The sequence below is a fragment of the Hypomesus nipponensis genome, chromosome 15 (assembly GCF_054491055.1).
Source record: "Hypomesus nipponensis isolate SF chromosome 15, ASM5449105v1, whole genome shotgun sequence".
NCBI lineage: Eukaryota > Metazoa > Chordata > Actinopteri > Osmeriformes > Osmeridae > Hypomesus > Hypomesus nipponensis.
In genome coordinates this window covers 5,501,321-5,519,920 of record NC_140375.1, presented here as the reverse complement: position 1 = coordinate 5,519,920, position 18,600 = coordinate 5,501,321, and the positions used below count along the sequence as shown (strand labels likewise).

The 18,600-nt window shown below is 47.0% G+C and overlaps 2 protein-coding genes and 2 long non-coding RNA genes across 6 annotated transcripts; 2 read left to right on the top strand and 2 right to left on the bottom strand.

Moving 5' to 3' along the window:
• Positions 1 to 184: 184 nt before the first annotated feature.
• Positions 185 to 2,431, top strand: LOC146257158 (uncharacterized). Its single transcript, XR_014729967.1, has 2 exons — positions 185 to 314; positions 402 to 2,431. It is a non-coding gene; the product is annotated as an uncharacterized LOC146257158 (long non-coding RNA).
• Positions 2,432 to 3,012: 581 nt separating this feature from the next.
• On the bottom strand, positions 3,013 to 6,200 carry LOC146257157 (uncharacterized). Of its 2 annotated transcripts, XR_014729966.1 has the most exons (6): positions 6,063 to 6,200; positions 5,849 to 5,941; positions 5,362 to 5,449; positions 4,613 to 4,785; positions 3,737 to 3,841; positions 3,013 to 3,293 (listed from the first exon to the last, which is right to left on the bottom strand). It is a non-coding gene; the product is annotated as an uncharacterized LOC146257157 (long non-coding RNA). The 2 variants fall into 2 exon arrangements; XR_014729965.1 differs by having other exon boundaries at positions 5,849 to 6,120.
• Positions 6,118 to 12,638, top strand: LOC146257156 (homeodomain-interacting protein kinase 4-like). 2 transcript variants are annotated; one of them, XM_084674607.1, is made up of 4 exons: positions 6,118 to 6,648; positions 7,265 to 8,555; positions 8,894 to 10,662; positions 11,093 to 12,638. In XM_084674607.1, the coding sequence occupies exons 1-3, from the start codon at positions 6,608 to 6,610 to the stop codon at positions 9,044 to 9,046; spliced, it is 1,485 nt and encodes a 494-aa protein (XP_084530733.1). In that variant the 5' UTR covers positions 6,118 to 6,607; the 3' UTR covers positions 9,047 to 10,662; positions 11,093 to 12,638. The 2 variants fall into 2 exon arrangements, with proteins under 2 accessions (XP_084530733.1, XP_084530732.1); XM_084674606.1 differs by having other exon boundaries at positions 6,118 to 7,063.
• pld3 (phospholipase D family member 3) lies at positions 9,495 to 16,317 on the bottom strand. Its single transcript, XM_084674608.1, has 13 exons — positions 16,170 to 16,317; positions 14,856 to 14,950; positions 14,549 to 14,599; positions 14,218 to 14,378; positions 13,884 to 14,064; positions 13,591 to 13,708; positions 13,263 to 13,390; positions 12,278 to 12,478; positions 12,124 to 12,126; positions 11,906 to 12,042; positions 11,312 to 11,477; positions 11,037 to 11,136; positions 9,495 to 10,647 (listed from the first exon to the last, which is right to left on the bottom strand). The coding sequence occupies exons 2-13, from the start codon at positions 14,880 to 14,882 to the stop codon at positions 10,460 to 10,462; spliced, it is 1,461 nt and encodes a 486-aa protein (XP_084530734.1). The 5' UTR covers positions 14,883 to 14,950; positions 16,170 to 16,317; the 3' UTR covers positions 9,495 to 10,459.
• Positions 16,318 to 18,600: the final 2,283 nt, after the last annotated feature.

Sequence of the window (18,600 nt, the reverse complement as noted above, 5' to 3'; positions counted from 1 at the left end):
TGAGGAGGGCGGAGGGCGAGGCGGGCAGCTTGCTTGGCAAAGGGCAGGGTGTCCGAGCACCCCAGCTATGCCCCAGTCAGCGCTTCGGTGAGCCAGGGAACTGGAGCAGGCAGGCTGAGCTGGGCTGGGGAGTGTGTAAGGGGGGAGGGAGGGAGGGTGGGAGGGGGGAGGGTGAGGGGCCAGGGTGAGGCCAGGAGGGAATGAAAACAAGCCCTGAGGGAGGAGCCACACCACGCCAGTGATTCAGTGATTCCAGTCGACGATCAAATCATCACCCTGAACAAGCATCACTTTACCTTTACCATAACTGAAAGGTGAATTGCTCATTTGTGGGTGAACCGTGCCTTTAAGCATGTTTTTTTCTTCTAATGCCTTTAAGCATGTTTTTTTTCTTCTTCTAGTGCGCTATTCCTTTAAGAGGACATCAGCATCCAGACTTTAAAGATGACACACGGAGAGGAAACAGATCCACCCTGATAAGTCAGCTCTCACGGACGTCAAACAGCACCAGGAACCAGATAAGATAAACACCAGAATTCACGCAGCTGTCGGCCAGACAATAGCCCCATCCTCTCCACTCCTTCACCTTGACCTGGGCCTGAGACCCTGGGGGTCAGTAGCATGACTCGGAGTATTTATAGACAAAGGCAGGGGAACCACCTATAGACTGGTCAACCACCCTGGGCCATAAACAACTGAGGAGAGGACAGGACATGACATCAGAGGAGAGGAGGGGCAGAAGGGAGGGGAGAGGGGAGGAAGAGAGGGGAGGACAGGAGGTGAGAGGGGAAAAGAGAGTGTACATGGACTTCAAAACTTGAGATGAGGTTTGTGGTTGATGACCTCTCCATCTGTACTACAAACATGGCCCTTCTGACTCACAGCAGTGCTCTACTCTTTTACAAGCCAAACCTGATTTAAACCCTGATCATTTATGCACACACAAACTAAAACATCAAAAGATATACTTTGATATCAACCAATTTAAATAATGAAGATCTAACATCAAACCATCCTTGATCCTCTTGGAGGATCAAAAATACTTTCTTACAAAGAAATCGAGTAAACAACATGAATAATTGAAACCATAGACTCTACACAGTGCTGTTATGACTAAATCACAAGAATCACAGATTTATGACATCTAGTGAGCTCCAGGTCTAAACTGGAGAAGCGTGTGTAGCATAGCTTTGATGCTAATGAGGACCGCAGCTCCCAGTCTCCCCGCCCCGTCACTGACCTGCGTTGGAAGAGGGCGTCCAGGTGACTCTGAAAATCCCACGCAGACACTCACACATGGTCCAAAGTGACGTGGACACACACAGCACACACACAGACACACCTGACACACCGAGAAAACGACAGATCGAAAGGCGAGTGCTAGCAGACGGGCAGATTCTCTGGAGAGGGAGAGAGAAAGAGAGGACAGAGAAGAGAGAAAACAGGCTGTCTGTAGGGTTGGTGGCCAACCAGGCTGTCGCAAGGGTAGTATGGAGAAAGAGATAGGGTCCTGGGCTGGGAAACTAAGAGAGAGAGACGGGGGGATGGAAGGATGAATGGAGAAAGAGAGAGAGAGAGAGAGAGAGAGAGAGAGAGAGAGAGAGAGAGAGAGAGAGAGAGAGAGAGAGAGAGAGAGAGAGAGAGAGAGAGAGAGAGAGAGAGAGAGAGAGAGAGAGAGAGAGAGAGAGAGAGAGAGAGAGAGAGAGAGAGAGAAAGGGGTGACAGGGGCGAGACAGGACAGAATAGGGGCGTATTAGTTCAAGTGGACAGTCAGCAGTTTGGTTGCCCTCCTCGGTAAAGCCCTGCTCTATTGTAATGTGGCGCGGGGGGCTTTAGCATTGAGCGAGCAGGCCTTGTTATCAGGCTTAGTGTGAACTGACCAGTGGACACCCAGTCAGACACAGACGCCCCCCCCCTCCCTCGGAAACAGTGCTAGCAGAGGGAAATACACACACAGTCATAGGCACACCACCCTGGTATGAGGTAAACAGGCTCCTGTTGACCTCCTGTTCTGTCTGTCTGTCTCTTTCTCTCTCTCTCTCTCTCTCTCTCTCTCTCTCTCTCTCTCTCTCACACACAAACACACACACACATATTCCATGCCTTACTGTGCTTTTTTTTCACTCTAAGTTATAAGCAGTAAGGGAGCATTGCATTTCTATGGTATGGAGTGACATAGGTGCCAGAGTTTCTTTTCTCTTGCTTTGTGTATTTAGTCTGTTGTTATTTCCCTGTGGACGAGGACAGCTGAGTCATGTTCTAGGTAAGAGCAGCTTGCTCGCTACAGCCCATGTGGAGGGCAGCAGAATTGTTGGTTCACATTCATTGTTAGAAGTGTTTCCTCTCTTGAAATATATGTCAACAGGGCAGACCTTGAAACTGTATTTGATGTGGAAATAAAAATGTATTTTTAGGAATAGAACAAAGCTAACCGTTGGAGGGCAAAGTCATTGTTTCGGCGATAACAACTGGTGTCGCTAGAGAATGTTCCTGAAAGGAGAGACAACATGAACACTTAAAACACCCACACAACGAATTCACACACTGAGACAAAACCCATCAGTCGTTTCACCGTGCTCTTAAAAAGCCATTTCACACATGACTTGTCATAAATTGGTAAAACAAAAACCTTTTTCTTACTTATTCTGTGTTTTAAAAAGCAGGGATGCTGACATAAATGTGGCTTCTGAGATGTGGATATCCTCAGCCGAACCCAATTTACAAAGATGTGGACACAACATGATTTTATCAATCATAATTCCATGTTCTCAGAATGATCACAAGTCAAATCAAATGTATGTAACCACGTCACTGAGGGCTCATTAGTGTTGCTGGTGTGTTTGATTGTCCTCCTGCTAACAAGATTAGCACTGACTCCAGAAACATTAGACTTGATACGGTTTGTCAGACATAGGCCTTCCCAAAACCTCTACTGACCTATCACGATTATCCTGGGAGTGGAGGAGGGTAAAGAGCTAGCATGTACTGCAGAGACAAACAGAGCTGACCAGCTGAGACAGACACTTTATTATTGGAAACATAAAAACAATGAAACACTGATTGTTCTGTGGTAGAGGTTTTGACTGCAGATAAGGTTCAAATCCCATTTTTTCCCAGACCTTTACATTTGCAACTGGACAATGTTCTAATATTCAGTCAATTTCTGGTTTCTATAAGGTTGCTACAAAAGATCAGTTCTGAACAGTTGGGTTCAGTTTCACTCTTCAAACTGGTGGCTCATCATTCCCACAGTTGCCACAGACACCTAGAAAAGACAAAAGGGGGAGAGAAAGCTAGAGAAGGAGAGAGATGAAAGAGGGAGGGATGAAAGGAAATAGAGTAAGAGGAAGAGGGAGTGAGACAGAGCAAAAATGTGTCAACCCTCAGCCAACCCTGTCCTTATCTGTGTCAGCGTGATCAGAACAATAAACCCAAAGTTGTGGAGGGCCCCCGGGCCCTGGATCTGGTACTGGCATCACCAGCCAGAGGAAGGGGGGTCCACAGTTGTTGTACGCACCCTCGTCAACACACAAGCCCACAGGCAGGACTGCATGGTAATTAAAGTGCAATAGAGACTCTAATGAAGGCTGGACTAAGATATCATTTTACACAATAGAGACATGCACACCACAGAGACACACATACTATTAGGACTCTAACGTTATGAGTGAGGTATGTATTCTACTGTACTGGCACACCATCTCCAACTGTGATTTTGATGTGATGCCTGCCTTACATCTTGTCTGATCCAGTCACAGCTGGTTTGGTCCAGTCAGATCTGGTCTGATCCACTCAAATTTGGTTTGGTCCATTCACATCCGGTCAAATCACCTGTTGTTTCCTTAGGAGAGATAATACAGACTGGGATGAATATCCTATTTACCAGGCAGATATATTAAATAGAATATCTTTACTGTCATTGTACACTGTACAACTAAATTGGATGCAATCCTCCTCAGGAACACTGAATAAAGCCAAGGGGAGGGGGTGGATGATGAATTCTGGGCGTGAGGGCTTCTGTGAGTGGGGGGTTCTGGAAGGAGGGCAGGGGCATCCTGTCCTCAAACTGTAATCCCCTCTCGTCTACCCCGTACCCAGGCATGTCCTGATACCCCTAGTTAAAATGTAGTTCCCCCTTCTGAACAGTGCCTCCAACAACCCTGCCCACCCCTCCCCCTCCCGTCATAACACCTGTCACTCCACTGCTCACTAACTCATTGAGCCCCTCACATGCACCCATCCCTAAACCATCTGCCCCTCTATCCCAGCCGTGGGCACTAGAGGGGGCAGTCCCAGTGCCCCTGCCCCTCACCTGCTTCTGTCCACCCCCTCCCCACACCCCTACCACCCCTCCCTCACTCACTCCCTTCACTCTCCAATCCCCATGTTCCTGCCCCCCCCCCCCCCCCCCTTAAGACCCCTCACCCCAAGTCATCAGGGAACCTAAAATAAACTCTGGGTTGGGCTATGCTGCATGCCTCCACCCCTGACAGCGTAGTTGGTTAGCTTCTGGACATGAATATGACACAGAGAGACAGAAAGAGAGTGAGAGAGAGAGAGACAGAGAGAGCGAGAGACATAGACCTGCCAATTACACCAAACAGTGACATACACGTGCGTAATCTCCATCGTCAGGTCCCAGTCTTATCATGGGTGAGTCTGGTTGATGTGGACTGATTGAAGAGGGAAAGGCTTAGGCGAACTGGCTCTGCTACCAGCCCCTCCCTGTAAGCACTCCTCAGGGACTCTACACAGACCATCCTCAGACAGCCACTGCATGAAGACCTGGGAGACATAAGCAGGACCCGATCGTTTACATTAACTTCGATTAAGGTTCAAATATGTCTTAAAAACCTACGTACACATAGTTTGTTTCTTATCAATTTTCGTATTTACTATGTGGGTGGTGACTTGTTATAAACGAGACCCGTTAAATAGCACCAATGCCCTCTAGTGTTATACATATGCTACTGCAATGTCTTAAATATGCGAACTATGTAATGATTCATAACTTTGCATATACAGTTGTAAAATAGGAAAGCATAACAAATAATCCAGTTTCAACCAACAGTGGATATTATGTATATTTTGTGTTTCTACTTCCCTGTCTGCCAAGACCCTGCCCTGCTGAATGCAACACAACAGACCATACATGGTAAAGCTATCTCACTGACCCTGTCTACACGAGCAGCTGGCCAGGCCAGGAACCTGAATAACAGCATGCTTACTGCTGCCTTGACTGAACCACAATAGTGTTCTAGTTTAGTAAAATAAACGAAATAATAAAGTATGTGAAAAAAATGAGTGGGTGTATAGCGTGAATATGTGAAACTGCATGCATAAGAAAAAACGTATACATACTTGTTGATAACCTTTCTAAAAGGAAGATAATCTGTGGCGCGGCTGAATCTTACAGACGCTCTTTTTGAATACCACCGGTCGGCCGAATCTGCAAGGAGAGCATTAACTGAGATTAAAAGGATTTAGCTAAACGGATGATTCATAACAACAGATTACATAAACATACTTTGCATTTAATAGTCTTTATAAATGCAAATTCACATACATCCGCCAAAGTTTTGTTACATCGTTTTGCTGGGTTATGACACATGCATGCACACAAATCCGAGTTTTTACTATGCCGAAATATATTTGCACTAACATTTAGTATGGATGGTTTATACAATTTACATTGACCAATTCCCCAGCTTGTAGCCACTAGCCAATGTGCGCTAGAAAATTAAATTGGAAAGGTATTTTCCTCCAATGCATATTCATCAGATGACATATTAAATGTAAAAATGCACATGCACTGATCTCACTTTACATTCGTTGTTTTATTTCTTACCGTTTTTCGATGATAAGTCTGTAAACTTTTCAGCCTCGCCCATACTGAGTTTGAACCAACCAGCATCGAAGATCCAAGCATTTAACGGAGCCGCTGCAGCGGAGCAAGAAGGCTTTAATCATTTTCTATGTTCGATAATTTTACAATATTTCAAATAAATATCGTCTGCGATATTAAGCTAATTTAACGAAGATGTGTTGGACAGCCTGTGTACCGCCATTTGTGTCCTGCTGCACAGCAGCTGCCGCTTCGCTCCGCCTTCAGATCTGAAAAGAGCGCTATGTATGGGGCCAATGTATTACAAGCCACAGTAAGTCCTTTGTTTTGTCCATTTAAGGACAGACCATAATAAGATAGGACAGACCATCTGTCCCTGAAGTCGTAGCAAACATGGTGTGGAAAAAGGTTGAGAAAACAGTAATAGGCCCGCTGCAAACAACATAAACCATAAAAATAAAATATGAAATACTTTGAAACTTATATTTTGTTTTTGTTTCAAAAGCCTACATAAAAATAAAAATAAACATTATTCAATTAAGCAATGATGAAACTGGCGCCAATAAAATGGAATTCGAATGGTTACATTATTGACCAGGGAACGTTCCATGATTTCATCATTATTTATATGATGTTTTTTATTGAAATTCACAGACAGATTGAGTTGGTACGACTTGCAAGCATGAGAGATATCTATTCTGAAACTGAGGTCTATCATACTTTAGATATAGTTGGGAAGGGCACCTTCGGGAAAGTGGCAAAATGCTGGCGGGGAAGCGACGGAGAACTGGTGGCGGTAAAAAGTATGAAAATTGATCCTCACAAAAATCGGGTGATAAAAAATGAATTGAAACTCATAGGCGCCCTGTCGCGGTCAACCATTGCGAATTGTAACATTGTTCTGTTTTACGAGGCCTTTCGTGACGAAAGTCACCATTACCTTGTCTTTGAGTTGTTGGAAATGAACTTGTACCAATTCCAAAAGGAGAATGGCTTTAGGCCTATGGCAGTCCGCTACATCAGAACTATCACGTGCCAGATGCTGAAGGCCCTTGCCAAGCTGAAGGAAATTGCGATAATACATGCTGACCTGAAACCGGAAAACGTGATGATCGTAAACCACTGCCGCTATCCCTACTTTGTGAAATTAATAGACTTTGGTTCCGCCAGTATTTATAATGAAGTTCGTTTTGTAAAGGAGCCTTACATCCAATCCAGGTACCTTTCACATTTCCATGGAGTGTGTCAAATGAAATATATGAGCTATTAAGCTATACTTTGAGCTATAGAAAGCAATAGAGATTTTTGTATTCTCCCTAAATACAGGATTTGAGAGTAAACAATTTAGCTGTATTTATTGAAGAACAACAAAACGTTCCTCTGTAATCTTGTTGGTCTGTGTTTTGCTGTCTCATACAGGTTCTACCGTTCCCCAGAGATCTTGCTGGGCCTGCCGTTCTGTGAGAAGGTGGACATGTGGTCGCTGGGCTGTGTGATGTGTGAGCTGTTCCTGGGCTGGCCCCTGTACCCCGGGGAGTCAGAGCTGGACCAGGTGCGTTACATTTGTGAGACCCTCGGCCAGCCCCACGACAGCCTGCTCAACACGGCCAGCAAGACCAGCAAGTTCTTCAAGCTCCAGAAAAACAGCCGAGGCCAGAGCCAGTGGGAGCCCAGGCCTAGCAAGAGACGCCCAACCTCGGGTCAGGGGAACGGAGGGGGTGGAGGCAGGCGCAGGAAGTACGTCTTCACCTCTCTGGACCAATTGGTCAACCTGGATCGGGGGTCAGAGGCGGGGCCAGGACAGGAAGGGGAGGTGCTTCAGGAGGATGTGGCAGCAGAAAGCGTGGACAGACTGAGCATGGTGGATCTCCTGAAGAGGATGCTGACCCTAGGCGTTCATGAGAGGATCCTGCCCTCCGACGCTCTCAAACACTCCTTCATCACCCTGACCCACCTGGGCTCCTCCCCCGAGTTCAGACAACACAGTACCGCCTCCTGCCTCGCGTACCAGCGGGCCCGTATCCTGGAGAAAGTCACCGTGGGTGACGGGGCCGAGGGCTTCCTGTCTCAGAGGAAGTCGGACGTCTATCAACTGTGCCCCGAGGTTCAGCCCCTCCCCCACCACCCCACCCAGAACCTGGCGGGCCTCCAGGACGACGAGGGGATAGACTACAACTCCCAGCATGCACCCAGGCCCCCCAGTGAGACGCAAACACCCTCAGAGCTGATTGATGAGCTGTGCCTTGAAGATGACATCAGCATGGATGACTCCATGGGAGTCTGGGCTATGGAGGCCGGCTATGACTTCTCATCCATGCCTGTATCCACCTCCGATGTCAGCTCCAGCCTCCAGCCCAGCCAGACCTCTCTCCAGAGCCAAGGCCCAGGCCGCCCTCACCAAGGCCCCAGCAGGGACCACCCCGTCCTGGGCCAAGCCAAAAGAGAGGACCCCCACACGGGCCCACCCCGCTCCTTCTTCACTAGGCTGGGTGAGAACCAGCACTTACCACAGCCTGGGGCTCGCTCATCCCGCTCCGAGCCCACCCATGGGCTGACACAGACCCCCGAGACCGTCCACGACAGAGCAGGGGTGGCGGGGGGCTACCCCAACCCCCCTCATGGAGGCCCGGGCACCCCCCAGGACCAGGCCAGAGCCATGGAGCAGGGAGCACAGGCAACCCAGCTAGCCAGCCACTATGAGGGCCCAGAGGTGAGGCATTGAGACTGTGCAGATGCCTCTGTTCCTTATAGTAAATAACAATGTATTAAAACAAATAATGTTTTATGATATAATCAGGGTGAACAGGCTTGAGGCAACAACCAAAGCCCTCCATACAGGTTGTCCTACAAAAACCAGAACGTTCCTCAGAAGCCGTGTGCTTTTGACCCTCAACATGTGAAGTTCATCATGTCTTTTTCCTAATTCCCTTCTCTTCTCTCATCCGCTGCCATTTAAAGATGAATAGCTTCTTTCTCTCCTAATCCCCCGTTCCGTCTCCTCCCTCATCATCTTCCCTTCCTCCATTCCTGTGTTGTTCTCTGCCTCAGGAGGTGCAGTTGCTCCAGAGCGGGGGACCCCAGGCCTGCCCCTGCCCCCACTGGTCCTACCCTGACTGGGCCTCGGACCTGGAGGTTGCCCCCTGCCTGACCCACGGACCTGAGTGTTGCAACCCCAACCAGCACAGCTACCTGCCCTACTGAGGCCCCCCCCCCCACACACACACACACAGAGGCTGGGCCAGGACAGCAGGAAATGGTCCTGGGTCCATGTGTGTTCTGGCCAGGACTGTGGGGTATCAGGGACTTCCCCCCACCTCCCTCTCCAATTGATAATATATGTAGAACTATGATGTGTTCCTTGCAATCAAGACAGCTCTGAATGAAACATGCAGCCTGGGTGAACCATTATGTCATATTCAAAAAAAGGCCCTCAGGGAAAGTTCTAGCTGTTACTATGCATTTCACACGGCTGAACACAAGATTCTTTTTTTCCCCCATGAGAATAAAATCAATTCATTATGTGTGAATGTTTTAGTCAAGGACATGAAGTGGTTAGATGGAGGGAGAGATACAAATAGAGGGAAGAATTAGAATGACATTCTTTGCTAACACTGCCTCATGCCACCACTGAGAACAGAATGAAGACACATTCAGTACGATTCACTTTTATTAAGAACACAAAGACAACAAGGGGAGGATGTTGTTGTGTGTACAAAACAGATGACTGTTAAGGCAGACCAATACCACTCATACCCAAAAGCTATTCTCTGCAAAGAAGCCGCAAATATTTTTTGACGGTTGCCGTGACGACCACCTCCGTCGCTCTTATCTTGTTTGGACACGCACTCCACACAGTGGAAGAAAAACACTGAATCAATTTATTAACTGATTATGCTTATGATAACCATGCACATAGTTAAAAAAAAATCATTAAAACTATAAAACATGATCTTCTGCATAGTCACACCATACCAATCACACATCAAAATAATTAAAAACAAATCTAGCATGCTTAGAATAAATCAAAATCAAAACCTCATTATCTTCCTGAACCATCTACCTGAGATTTGCTGGGATTGAAAAAGTCTCCACAGAGTCAAAGTCAAAAATGTGTCATGATGAAGATTACCATTCACACAGAATGTTCAGATAAATTGATTATTTTGTTGATTTTGTTTGACAGTAAAAAAAAATGTCACACATTCCCTGATCTATTGTTCCATTGTTTTTAGGAAACACCTACAAGTTGTAAAATTATGCCGGAAAAACAAACATCTATTGACCTAAAATGGACCAACCTGACAAGATTTGTGCAACACTGGTAAGAAACAGCTGAAAGCCAGTTAGACCTTGTTCTGTCCATCTACCAGGACACAGGATCAGATCCTAACTGGGCTAACAGCAGCTCAGTTTGGTTAGTATCACATAGGAAACACTAGTCTGGTTGGAGATAGAGATAAAGAGAGGGGGAGAGAGAGTGGTGTGTGTGTGTCCCTTCTGGTGTCCAGAAACAGCTCCCTGAGGTACAACTAGATGTTAGTGCAAAGGATCGTAAATACTACAATCCACTGCTCTGGAGCCACCAGACAAACAGGCGCAACGTCTCGGCAGCATTTAACACAAGTTTTTCAGGTCTGAGTGTTGGCGCAGAGCCTTGCTGTAGGCGGACTCCCAGTCTCTCTGGAACACGGCCTGCAGCTGTGATTGGACGCTGGACTGCGGGGACTGGGAGGCGGTCTGGTTGACCACCAGGGCGGAGCCAGCGGTGTTCACAAAGTAGTCACCTGACCAGTTGGACGTTCCTGGGGAAAGAGACGGTAAGAAAGGACAGGAAGTAGTAGATTTGACAGAGTTAGGGCACAGAGGTGACACCACACAGCGATACCACACAGTGACACCTCAGAGATACAACAGATGGATATTATCTCTAATGGATGGCAGCTGAATTTGAGTATTGAAGCTAACTTCTCATTGACACTATAAGAGTTATATGAGCATAGATCTGAGAAAATAGTAGATACCTACAGAATGTGTGTGAACACATTTTCCATTTGTCATTAAGAGTGTCATACGTACCTACGTATATTTTGGACCTGGGGGTACTAATGGTTTGGTTGGTAGCATTACAACTGCTAATAATTGTCATATCTGTGATTTAAGTTATAATGCATGGTAAGAGTGTAGTACGTACCTATGTAGGCCACCTTGTCTGTGACCATGTACTTGTTGTGGTTGACTCTGGCGTAGGGGATCTCCTTCTGGCGGGGGTTGGCCGGGACCACAAACAACCGCTGTCAGACACACACAGGAAGTAGCAGGGCTTAGCTTCCTGAAACACAGGTGCCAACTTCACCACCGGGATGTCCAGCTAGCTAGCTAGTTGCTACTCACCACCTGGATGTGTAGCAACTAGCTAGTTGCTACTCACCACCTGGATGTCCAGCTAGCTAGCTAGTTGCTACTCACCACCTGGATGTCCAGCTTGCTCTTGGGCTCCTGGACGGAGGCCAGGGAACGAAGGAAGGGGATCATGACGGGCTGGGTGCTCGCCCAACAGCTGATCAGCAGACGCACCCTGACCCGCTTCTCGAACGCTACGCGCCGCAACTGGGTGTCAATGTCGGCCCAGTACCTGTAGGGGGCGCCAGACACAGGCTCAGACTGGGACTGGGAACTGTGTTTTGTCATGCACTTATGGGAAAGTCAACTTAATAGCACCAGGGCGGGACTCAACAACAGAAGAAAATGAGACATACTGATAAATTTACTGTTCTGGGGGTTAAGGTTGGATAAAAATAGGGGTTAAGTTAGGGTGAAGTATGGGTGAGTTGAAGCTGATGCTCGAGTTGGGGGAGAAATCAAGGGGAACTAAGTCAGGGTGAGGGATAAGTCATGGATGAGGTGAGGGGGTAAGATAGGGTGACGGATAGGTCAAGGGTAAAATCAGGGGAGGTGGGTGAGTGAGTCAGAGTGAGAAAGCTAGGGTGAGACAGGGGGGTGAGTCAGGGTGACGGGAGAGTCAAGGGTGAGGCGAGGAGTGAGGGTGGGGGGGTTCCTCACCGTTTGGGCCGGGAGAACTCCATGGTGGGCAGGTAGTTCATGACGGCGATGTAGACAAACTGCTCAGCATCCTCCACCACACTGAGAATGGCCTGGAGATCCCCTGTCCTCCCCTGGGCACAGAATGACGGGGGGAGCTCTGGAGGGGTGTGTGTGTGTGTGTGTGTGAGGGGGGGAACAGAAGTACCATTCAGAAATGAACTGTGTCAGTTATGAACAGACTGCTGCTGGAAAGAGAATCTGTGTGGATCCACCGCCAAACCACATCAACAACAGCCTCTGTAACAACATCAATCACAGCCCAACTTCTTTCAATAATGTTACTTGGGGACGCACACTCCAGTCCTTGACCCCTGACCCGGAAATGCTTACCGACAGATACACCCTGGAGTCAGTGCCGTTGAGCGGCAGCTGCAGGGGTGTGTCCTTGTTGTAGGAGGTGGAGAAGGAGCTGGGCCAGGGGGCGGGGATGGGCTTGTCGCTCTGGCCCAGGTACCAGTAGGCCTCAAAGATCTTGGCCAGGTCGTCGGCCAGGCAGCTGCAGTTGTACACCACCACCCCCAGCTCCTTCACCTGGGACAGGGGAACACGGGTCAGAACGCCTCACACACGGCTGGGTGACATTTGTGTACATGTACTCTGTGTATAGCTGTGATTTGTGCATAGCTGTTTGTCGATACACTGCTGTCATGCCACAGTTTTTCCTTAGGGATTAATAAATGACTTCTCTATATATAGTATCTCCCTCCTTCTTTCCCCTTATCCATGTACCTACCTTACTTACCCATCCATCCATCCAGTCCTCAATCCATCCACCCACTAATGCATCTACCTATACATCTATCATACCTAGATGGACTGGCTGGTACACTAACCACCCAGCTCTTACTGGACCACAATATCCTGGTTATACACAGCATAACCACATAAACACATACAGCACCTGCAACACCAACCCTGTCTCAACCACAAATCAGTGCTTGATGACCCGAGACTGGAGGAAGGAAGATGACTTCCTCTTAAAACTGTTTGAACAAGTGGTTTAAGCTGCATTACAGGAACAGCCTTAGTTTCGTTCTCGTGTCACTTTTTATGCTCATTTGAAAAACACAGACTCTGGTGCTGACATCACAAATCCCCTAGCTTACAAAGGCACAAACACATTCTGCCTGTCTATATACTGCTAGCCTGCCTCTACTAGGCTCTGGGAAGGTGTTATATAGTATATACAAGCACAAAATTCAATGTAAATATTCTTATTACCTGGGAAAGAATTTGAGGGGAGAAGGCTAAGAGCAGAGATAGATGCAGAGGGAGGCAGGGAGGGCTAAGGTAGAGAGGCAGCAGGGACCCTCACCTGGGTCAGAGACCGCCAGTCCATGTTGGCACTGCCAATGTAGACGTGCTTCTTGTCCACCACCCAGAACTTGGTGTGCAGAACCCCTGAGGTCAGCTGTCTCATGTTGACGGTTCTGATGTCTGCACCTGTAGAACCCAGCCAGTTACACACCGCCCAGCATCCTACAGCTTCAATCACTGCTGTTCATGAAATACACTTACCACTCATCCAATCACAGAGCAGTGAAAAAAGCAGCTGACCAATCAAAAAGCAGTGGAATTACAACTGTCCAATCAGATGCAGGTTGGATGGAGTGACTCTCCAATCAGGGGGTGGGGGCACTGACCAGAGCTGTTGAGGAGTCTGATGTCATCCTGAGGTTGTCTGGCCTGCGGGGTGTTCACAGCGATGCGGACAGACAGCTTTCCGGACACTTCCGCTAGCCTCTTCAGGATGGTCTCTCCCTGTCACCCAACAGGTCAGACACACAAACATTTACACAAGAGGCTAGACAACAATAGCTTACTGTCACTGGTATTTTTTTTATTATTTGCACATACTACATACTTGACACTATGTATGTGTGGGCTGAGAGCAATTGCTGTCGTCAGTAATTTTGCTTTATCGTAAAAAAATCACCTGATTGGCTGTTGGCTCCTGGGTTCCGGTGTCTTTGTTGGTGAGCGTCCAATAGAAGGAGGCGATGTCGACACTGCTGCGAGCACTGCCAATCAGATTGAGCCACGCTTGGTAGATGGAGGGGTGGGAGAAGCTGGAGTTGAACTCCAACCCCTCTGGGATGCTCTCCACCAATGAGATCCTAAACAGAGACAAGGAAGTAAAGCCGTTTAATATCCTGTGTGATGGAACAGGTTGAGGTGACAGTACCATGATGGGGTGAGATCTGATCCGTGATCAGCTGTCCTGCTGTGAGGTCGTCAGAGGTGGACAGACAACGCGGAGCTCCACTCACGTGCAGAGGTCAGAGCAGCTGTCTCTGAGGGGGAGAGGGAGTCTGGCCCTGGGGGGGCTGGAGGAGGAGGAGGATACCCCTGGAGCTAGCAGAGTCTGAAGGAACAGGACAGCCAACAACACACTGGCCAGGCCAGTCAGGGCCAGCACACACCTGTAATACTACACAAACACACACAAGGGCACATGAATGTACAGGAACACACACACAGGAACACACACCGTGAGAAGTATGCCATGTGTCACAAAGCACATTTGACTCAAGCCAAGAACGACTACAATTCATATATATGGTGAGTGCAGGTAAGAGTCGCGTGGTTAGATTTAGTCACCATCAGTGCTTTTAAGGTAGTATCCTCTCTTCTGGACTCCACATCACACACCTGCAACAACAGGACCGGGAGATACTAAGACACAAATCAAATACTGCCCATCTCTGCTAAGGATGTTGTTTATGCCAAGTTCTGTGATCGACAATAAGTATGTCAGGAAATCAAGAGTTTCGATGGAACTGTTGAAAGATACCTTCACAACACTATTGAAACACAACCCATTTGAATTATTCCTTAAACGGTTCCTTGAACTAACTCATAACCATCACCATATCCACAAATGGTCACAATGGTTAAGGAGGCATACCTTCTCATAAGGAACGTCCGTCTTCATTGTCACAGCCAGCGATGTCTGTGTAGTCTAGCTGCTGGGGTCTCAGGTCAGATGATGGGACTGGAAAACTGAAGCACATATTACAGGGACAACATGAGACATTGGAATTACACATTCTGGAAAACACCCTGTTTTTGAATCCTGGGGTGCCAAGTGTCCACATACACACACCCATACACGCATGATTTGTAAACACATTTAGATACACACTCATTATACACCATTCTTTAGCCACAGTGCCCCCCTGCACCCACTTTTCTATAGGTTCATGTCGTCACCTGGTGACAAAGGGGAATGTTCTGGAGGTGGTGTTTTTGTGAAGTTAGAAAGACCCACACTGACAGTAAAGCACGGTTCTCAAGTGGAAGTGGCCATATGGCACCATGAGACTCAAAAGGTGAAGCTCGAGAATGCGTGTCACGAGAAGGAGAAAAAGAAAGAGTGAGATCTGCTGGCGTGCAGGCATGTGATACACCCGGCTAGACATTAGCTGACACATGCTATACACTGTACTGCTAGGCTAAATCCACGTTATCACGCAGTACATGAAGTTCACTCTGTGATTATGACAGTCAGGGTAAATAGATACCTGGGCTTCCAAGGCCAGGTTATCAAATTCACCAGTTTTAAAAAGTAGCTATTGTTGAAACTGAACAAGGAGACTCACATAGCCGAAGCCAAGACAGAGTCAGGTCTATGTTGACCTGTCTATCTCTTTGTCTGTAGATTAACACACAAAAAGATGAATAAGTATTTATAGTCAGAATTGAGCATTTTGAACCTGGATTAGCTAGCCTACAGACGTTAAAGAACGCTTTGGTCTCGAAACTTGAAGAAGTCTACAAAGAGGGATTTGTCTGGTGACTGACAGTATACATCCCTGCCGACGATGTTGTATGAATTCCGTATAATAGGTTTCATAATACCAAAAACAAGTGCCAGTAAGAGTTGTGAAAGCTGCTGGAAAAACATCAAAACAAGCCAGCCCCGTGACGCTGACAGTAGCAATAGCAAACAGTACTGATTGTAGCCAGCAAACTTGTACACCCTGCCAGAGTCGCAAATTCAAATAAAGAACAAATAAGACTATCGTGGTTCATCTAACATTGCAAATTAAGAGAACTACAGGATAGAGCCTATCAAATTGCTCTGACTTATAGTTCCAGTACTACCGCACTGTATTCGACAGTGTACAGTAGGCTACTGTAACGAGTGGGTTTCAAACTGCAAAGACTAAAACAACATAAACAACAAAGCGGTTTAGCAGCGAATCAGTTTAGTCCATACCTGAGATCATATGGTTAGTTCGTGTGAAATCTTCGCCATGAAACTACGTAATCTTACAATCACACAACTACTTTAAGCGACCGAAATGCCAGCCGAAAGCTTTGCAGACGAGGTAAATTACCAGTACAAAGCTTTTGGAAGAGGATGGTCATGTGACCTAGCATAAAGAACCTATGGAAAACGTCGTCAAATGAAATGTGCTGTTCAGACCAGATGAGGGCAGTGTGACAACAGGTAGGCTGATTCTGAAGCAGGCTGCAAACTTTGTGGCAAATGAAGTTGAAGAGCATAATATGAATTTGGACCCTTTTTCTTGCCAAAACGCCAAAGAGAAATAGGTTTGCCTATCTGGCTTTTAAAAGCTTCGTTATCCATGGTTATGCGTGTTGTCCCTGAGACAAATTGAGGCTAAGCAATAGGCATATTTATATATAAAGTAAACAGCATTTTCTGAACAATATGTCAACCTAATGTTGAACTATAGAAGCCCACTTAATGCAATACTTAATGCACTGTGTGAGCTCCTGGGGATGTAGGCCTCTGGGACGGCTGTTAAGCGCAATGTGATGGTGCTTCACAGGAAATGTAGCGGTAGTAAAATGAACGGTTATAAACCTATTCTAGGTATGGGCGAGGTCCTCACACACCTTCGCTCCTCCAGGATACGACCGTCTGGTGACTTGAGTCACACCGCACCCAGGAATAGGCCTACCTGGCTCTGCAACTTCCAAAACGGGAAATAAGTTGGACGTTATCCCTATTGCTTAAGTCTCGGCACATCAACTCGCTATAACGTTGAAGTCGCCAAGAGAACATACTATCCTACATAAAATAAAAGATAGGCCTAAATTAACCAGGCTAAAAATCTATAGAAAATGTATCGAGTGTTGATTAAGTGTTGTAATATTTGGAGACAGTGACGAGAGTGAGTGAAGGGTATTTCACTTTTGCCACAACACATAGCAAGATAATAACACAGGTGATTAAATGTAGTTTGATTAAGGTAAGTGGAAAGTATTGACATCCAGTGCTGCAGTGTCTCCATTATCCACTTGAGGGCAGTGTGACTTAGAGACATGAGATGGATCTGAGCGGATCAGAATGGTGAATAAACGTTAAAAACCAACGAGATCAAAGACTGGTACTTCCTCTCGCTGTATCTGTCTCTCTCTATTTATCATTCACTATGCCATGAGGACAAAATGGCAAAAACAATATCAACAACGTTGTATACTCCCGCGTCTAGCTCCTAGTCTAGTTAGGTTAAGTGAGAATGCCCACTGTATCTCCTCCTCCTCCACCTCCTCATAATAACATATGCAATTTCCTGACACACGCAAGAGCAGCTTATTAAAGCCCTCTTTACGAGCAAATAAGGCATTCTCCACAGATCTCACACAGACCGCGGAGGAGAATAAACCTGTCAAGTGTTTGTCTTTCGCCGGTCGCAGCAGTGATAAATGTAGAGATGGCGTAGGCCCACTAGATCACAAATGGTCCCAGAAGATCAGTTCTGTACTGTATTATTATCCCGGCCTATGAAAGACATGAATAGCCCGATGACCGTGCACTCCTGCCTCCACTGTTGACTTTGGGTGATTAAAGGCGTGGAGTTAAAGGCCAGTCCTGCCTTTGTTATGCTATCAGCAGTGGAAAAGTCCTCACCTCTACCTCTCCGGAGCCTACCTGGTCTTATCGAGAGATGGATGAGGTAGAATGGAGTATTATGGGATGGATGTGATGAGGTCATAATTGAGCGGGTTTCGGGGACCTGTGTCTTGGTTAGGTACTGTACGTTGCCCCCAGACCACAAATATGTCCTCTTGATCTAATGGTAGATGTTGGGGCTTTAAAAAAGAATCCCCACTGGGTACATTGGTACATGAGTCAAGTGTCCCAGCAAAGGGGATGATAAGGGTGGCAGGCTCTATACCGGAAATAGCTGGGGACGTAAACAACCGGTCTTACTGTAAATGTGTAGGAAAGCGCAGGTTTGTGTGATTGTGAGGGAGTGTGTATGCGTGTGCATGTATGTGAGTGACTGTATCTGAAGGAGTGTGTGTGTGGTGAGCAGACTGAGGGGTGTCAGTTACCACTGCAACCTGCCTTATCACAGTAGATGTTTTTTTTTTTTTTTACGAGGACTATGACTCATGCTCCGCTGTCTCACCTGCCTACAGTGAAGTCGTAAAAAAGTGACGCGCATCCTCTCAGTGTCCTGTTCATTCAAGACCTGCACAAGTGACACTGTGACAGGATAGCCTCATCTCATCCAGCCTTTTACCTGCTCCACCCTGCATCTGTCCCTGTCTCTTTTCCTCTCTCTCTGACCTCTCTGACTCACCTGAGCGTCAGTAAGGACTCTGACTAGCAGGTATTTGTGTGGGTGGGTGGGTGGGTGGGTGGGTGTGGGAATCTTACAAGAAGTGAG

Coding starts and splice junctions, on each gene's coding strand:
- LOC146257156 (XM_084674606.1), top strand. CDS start 6,390: ATGATGAAACTGGCGCCAATAAAATGGAATTCGAATGGTTACATTATT. Junction 7,064..7,264: donor GAGCCTTACATCCAATCCAG/GTACCTTTCACA, acceptor TGTCTCATACAG/GTTCTACCGTTCCCCAGAGA. Junction 8,556..8,893: donor GCCACTATGAGGGCCCAGAG/GTGAGGCATTGA, acceptor TCTCTGCCTCAG/GAGGTGCAGTTGCTCCAGAG.
- pld3 (XM_084674608.1), bottom strand. CDS start 14,882: ATGAAGACGGACGTTCCTTATGAGAAG. Junction 13,709..13,883: donor AGGAGCCAACAGCCAATCAG/GTGATTTTTTTA, acceptor GTTGGGTGACAG/GGAGAGACCATCCTGAAGAG. Junction 11,478..11,905: donor GAGTTCTCCCGGCCCAAACG/GTGAGGAACCCC, acceptor CGCCCCCTACAG/GTACTGGGCCGACATTGACA.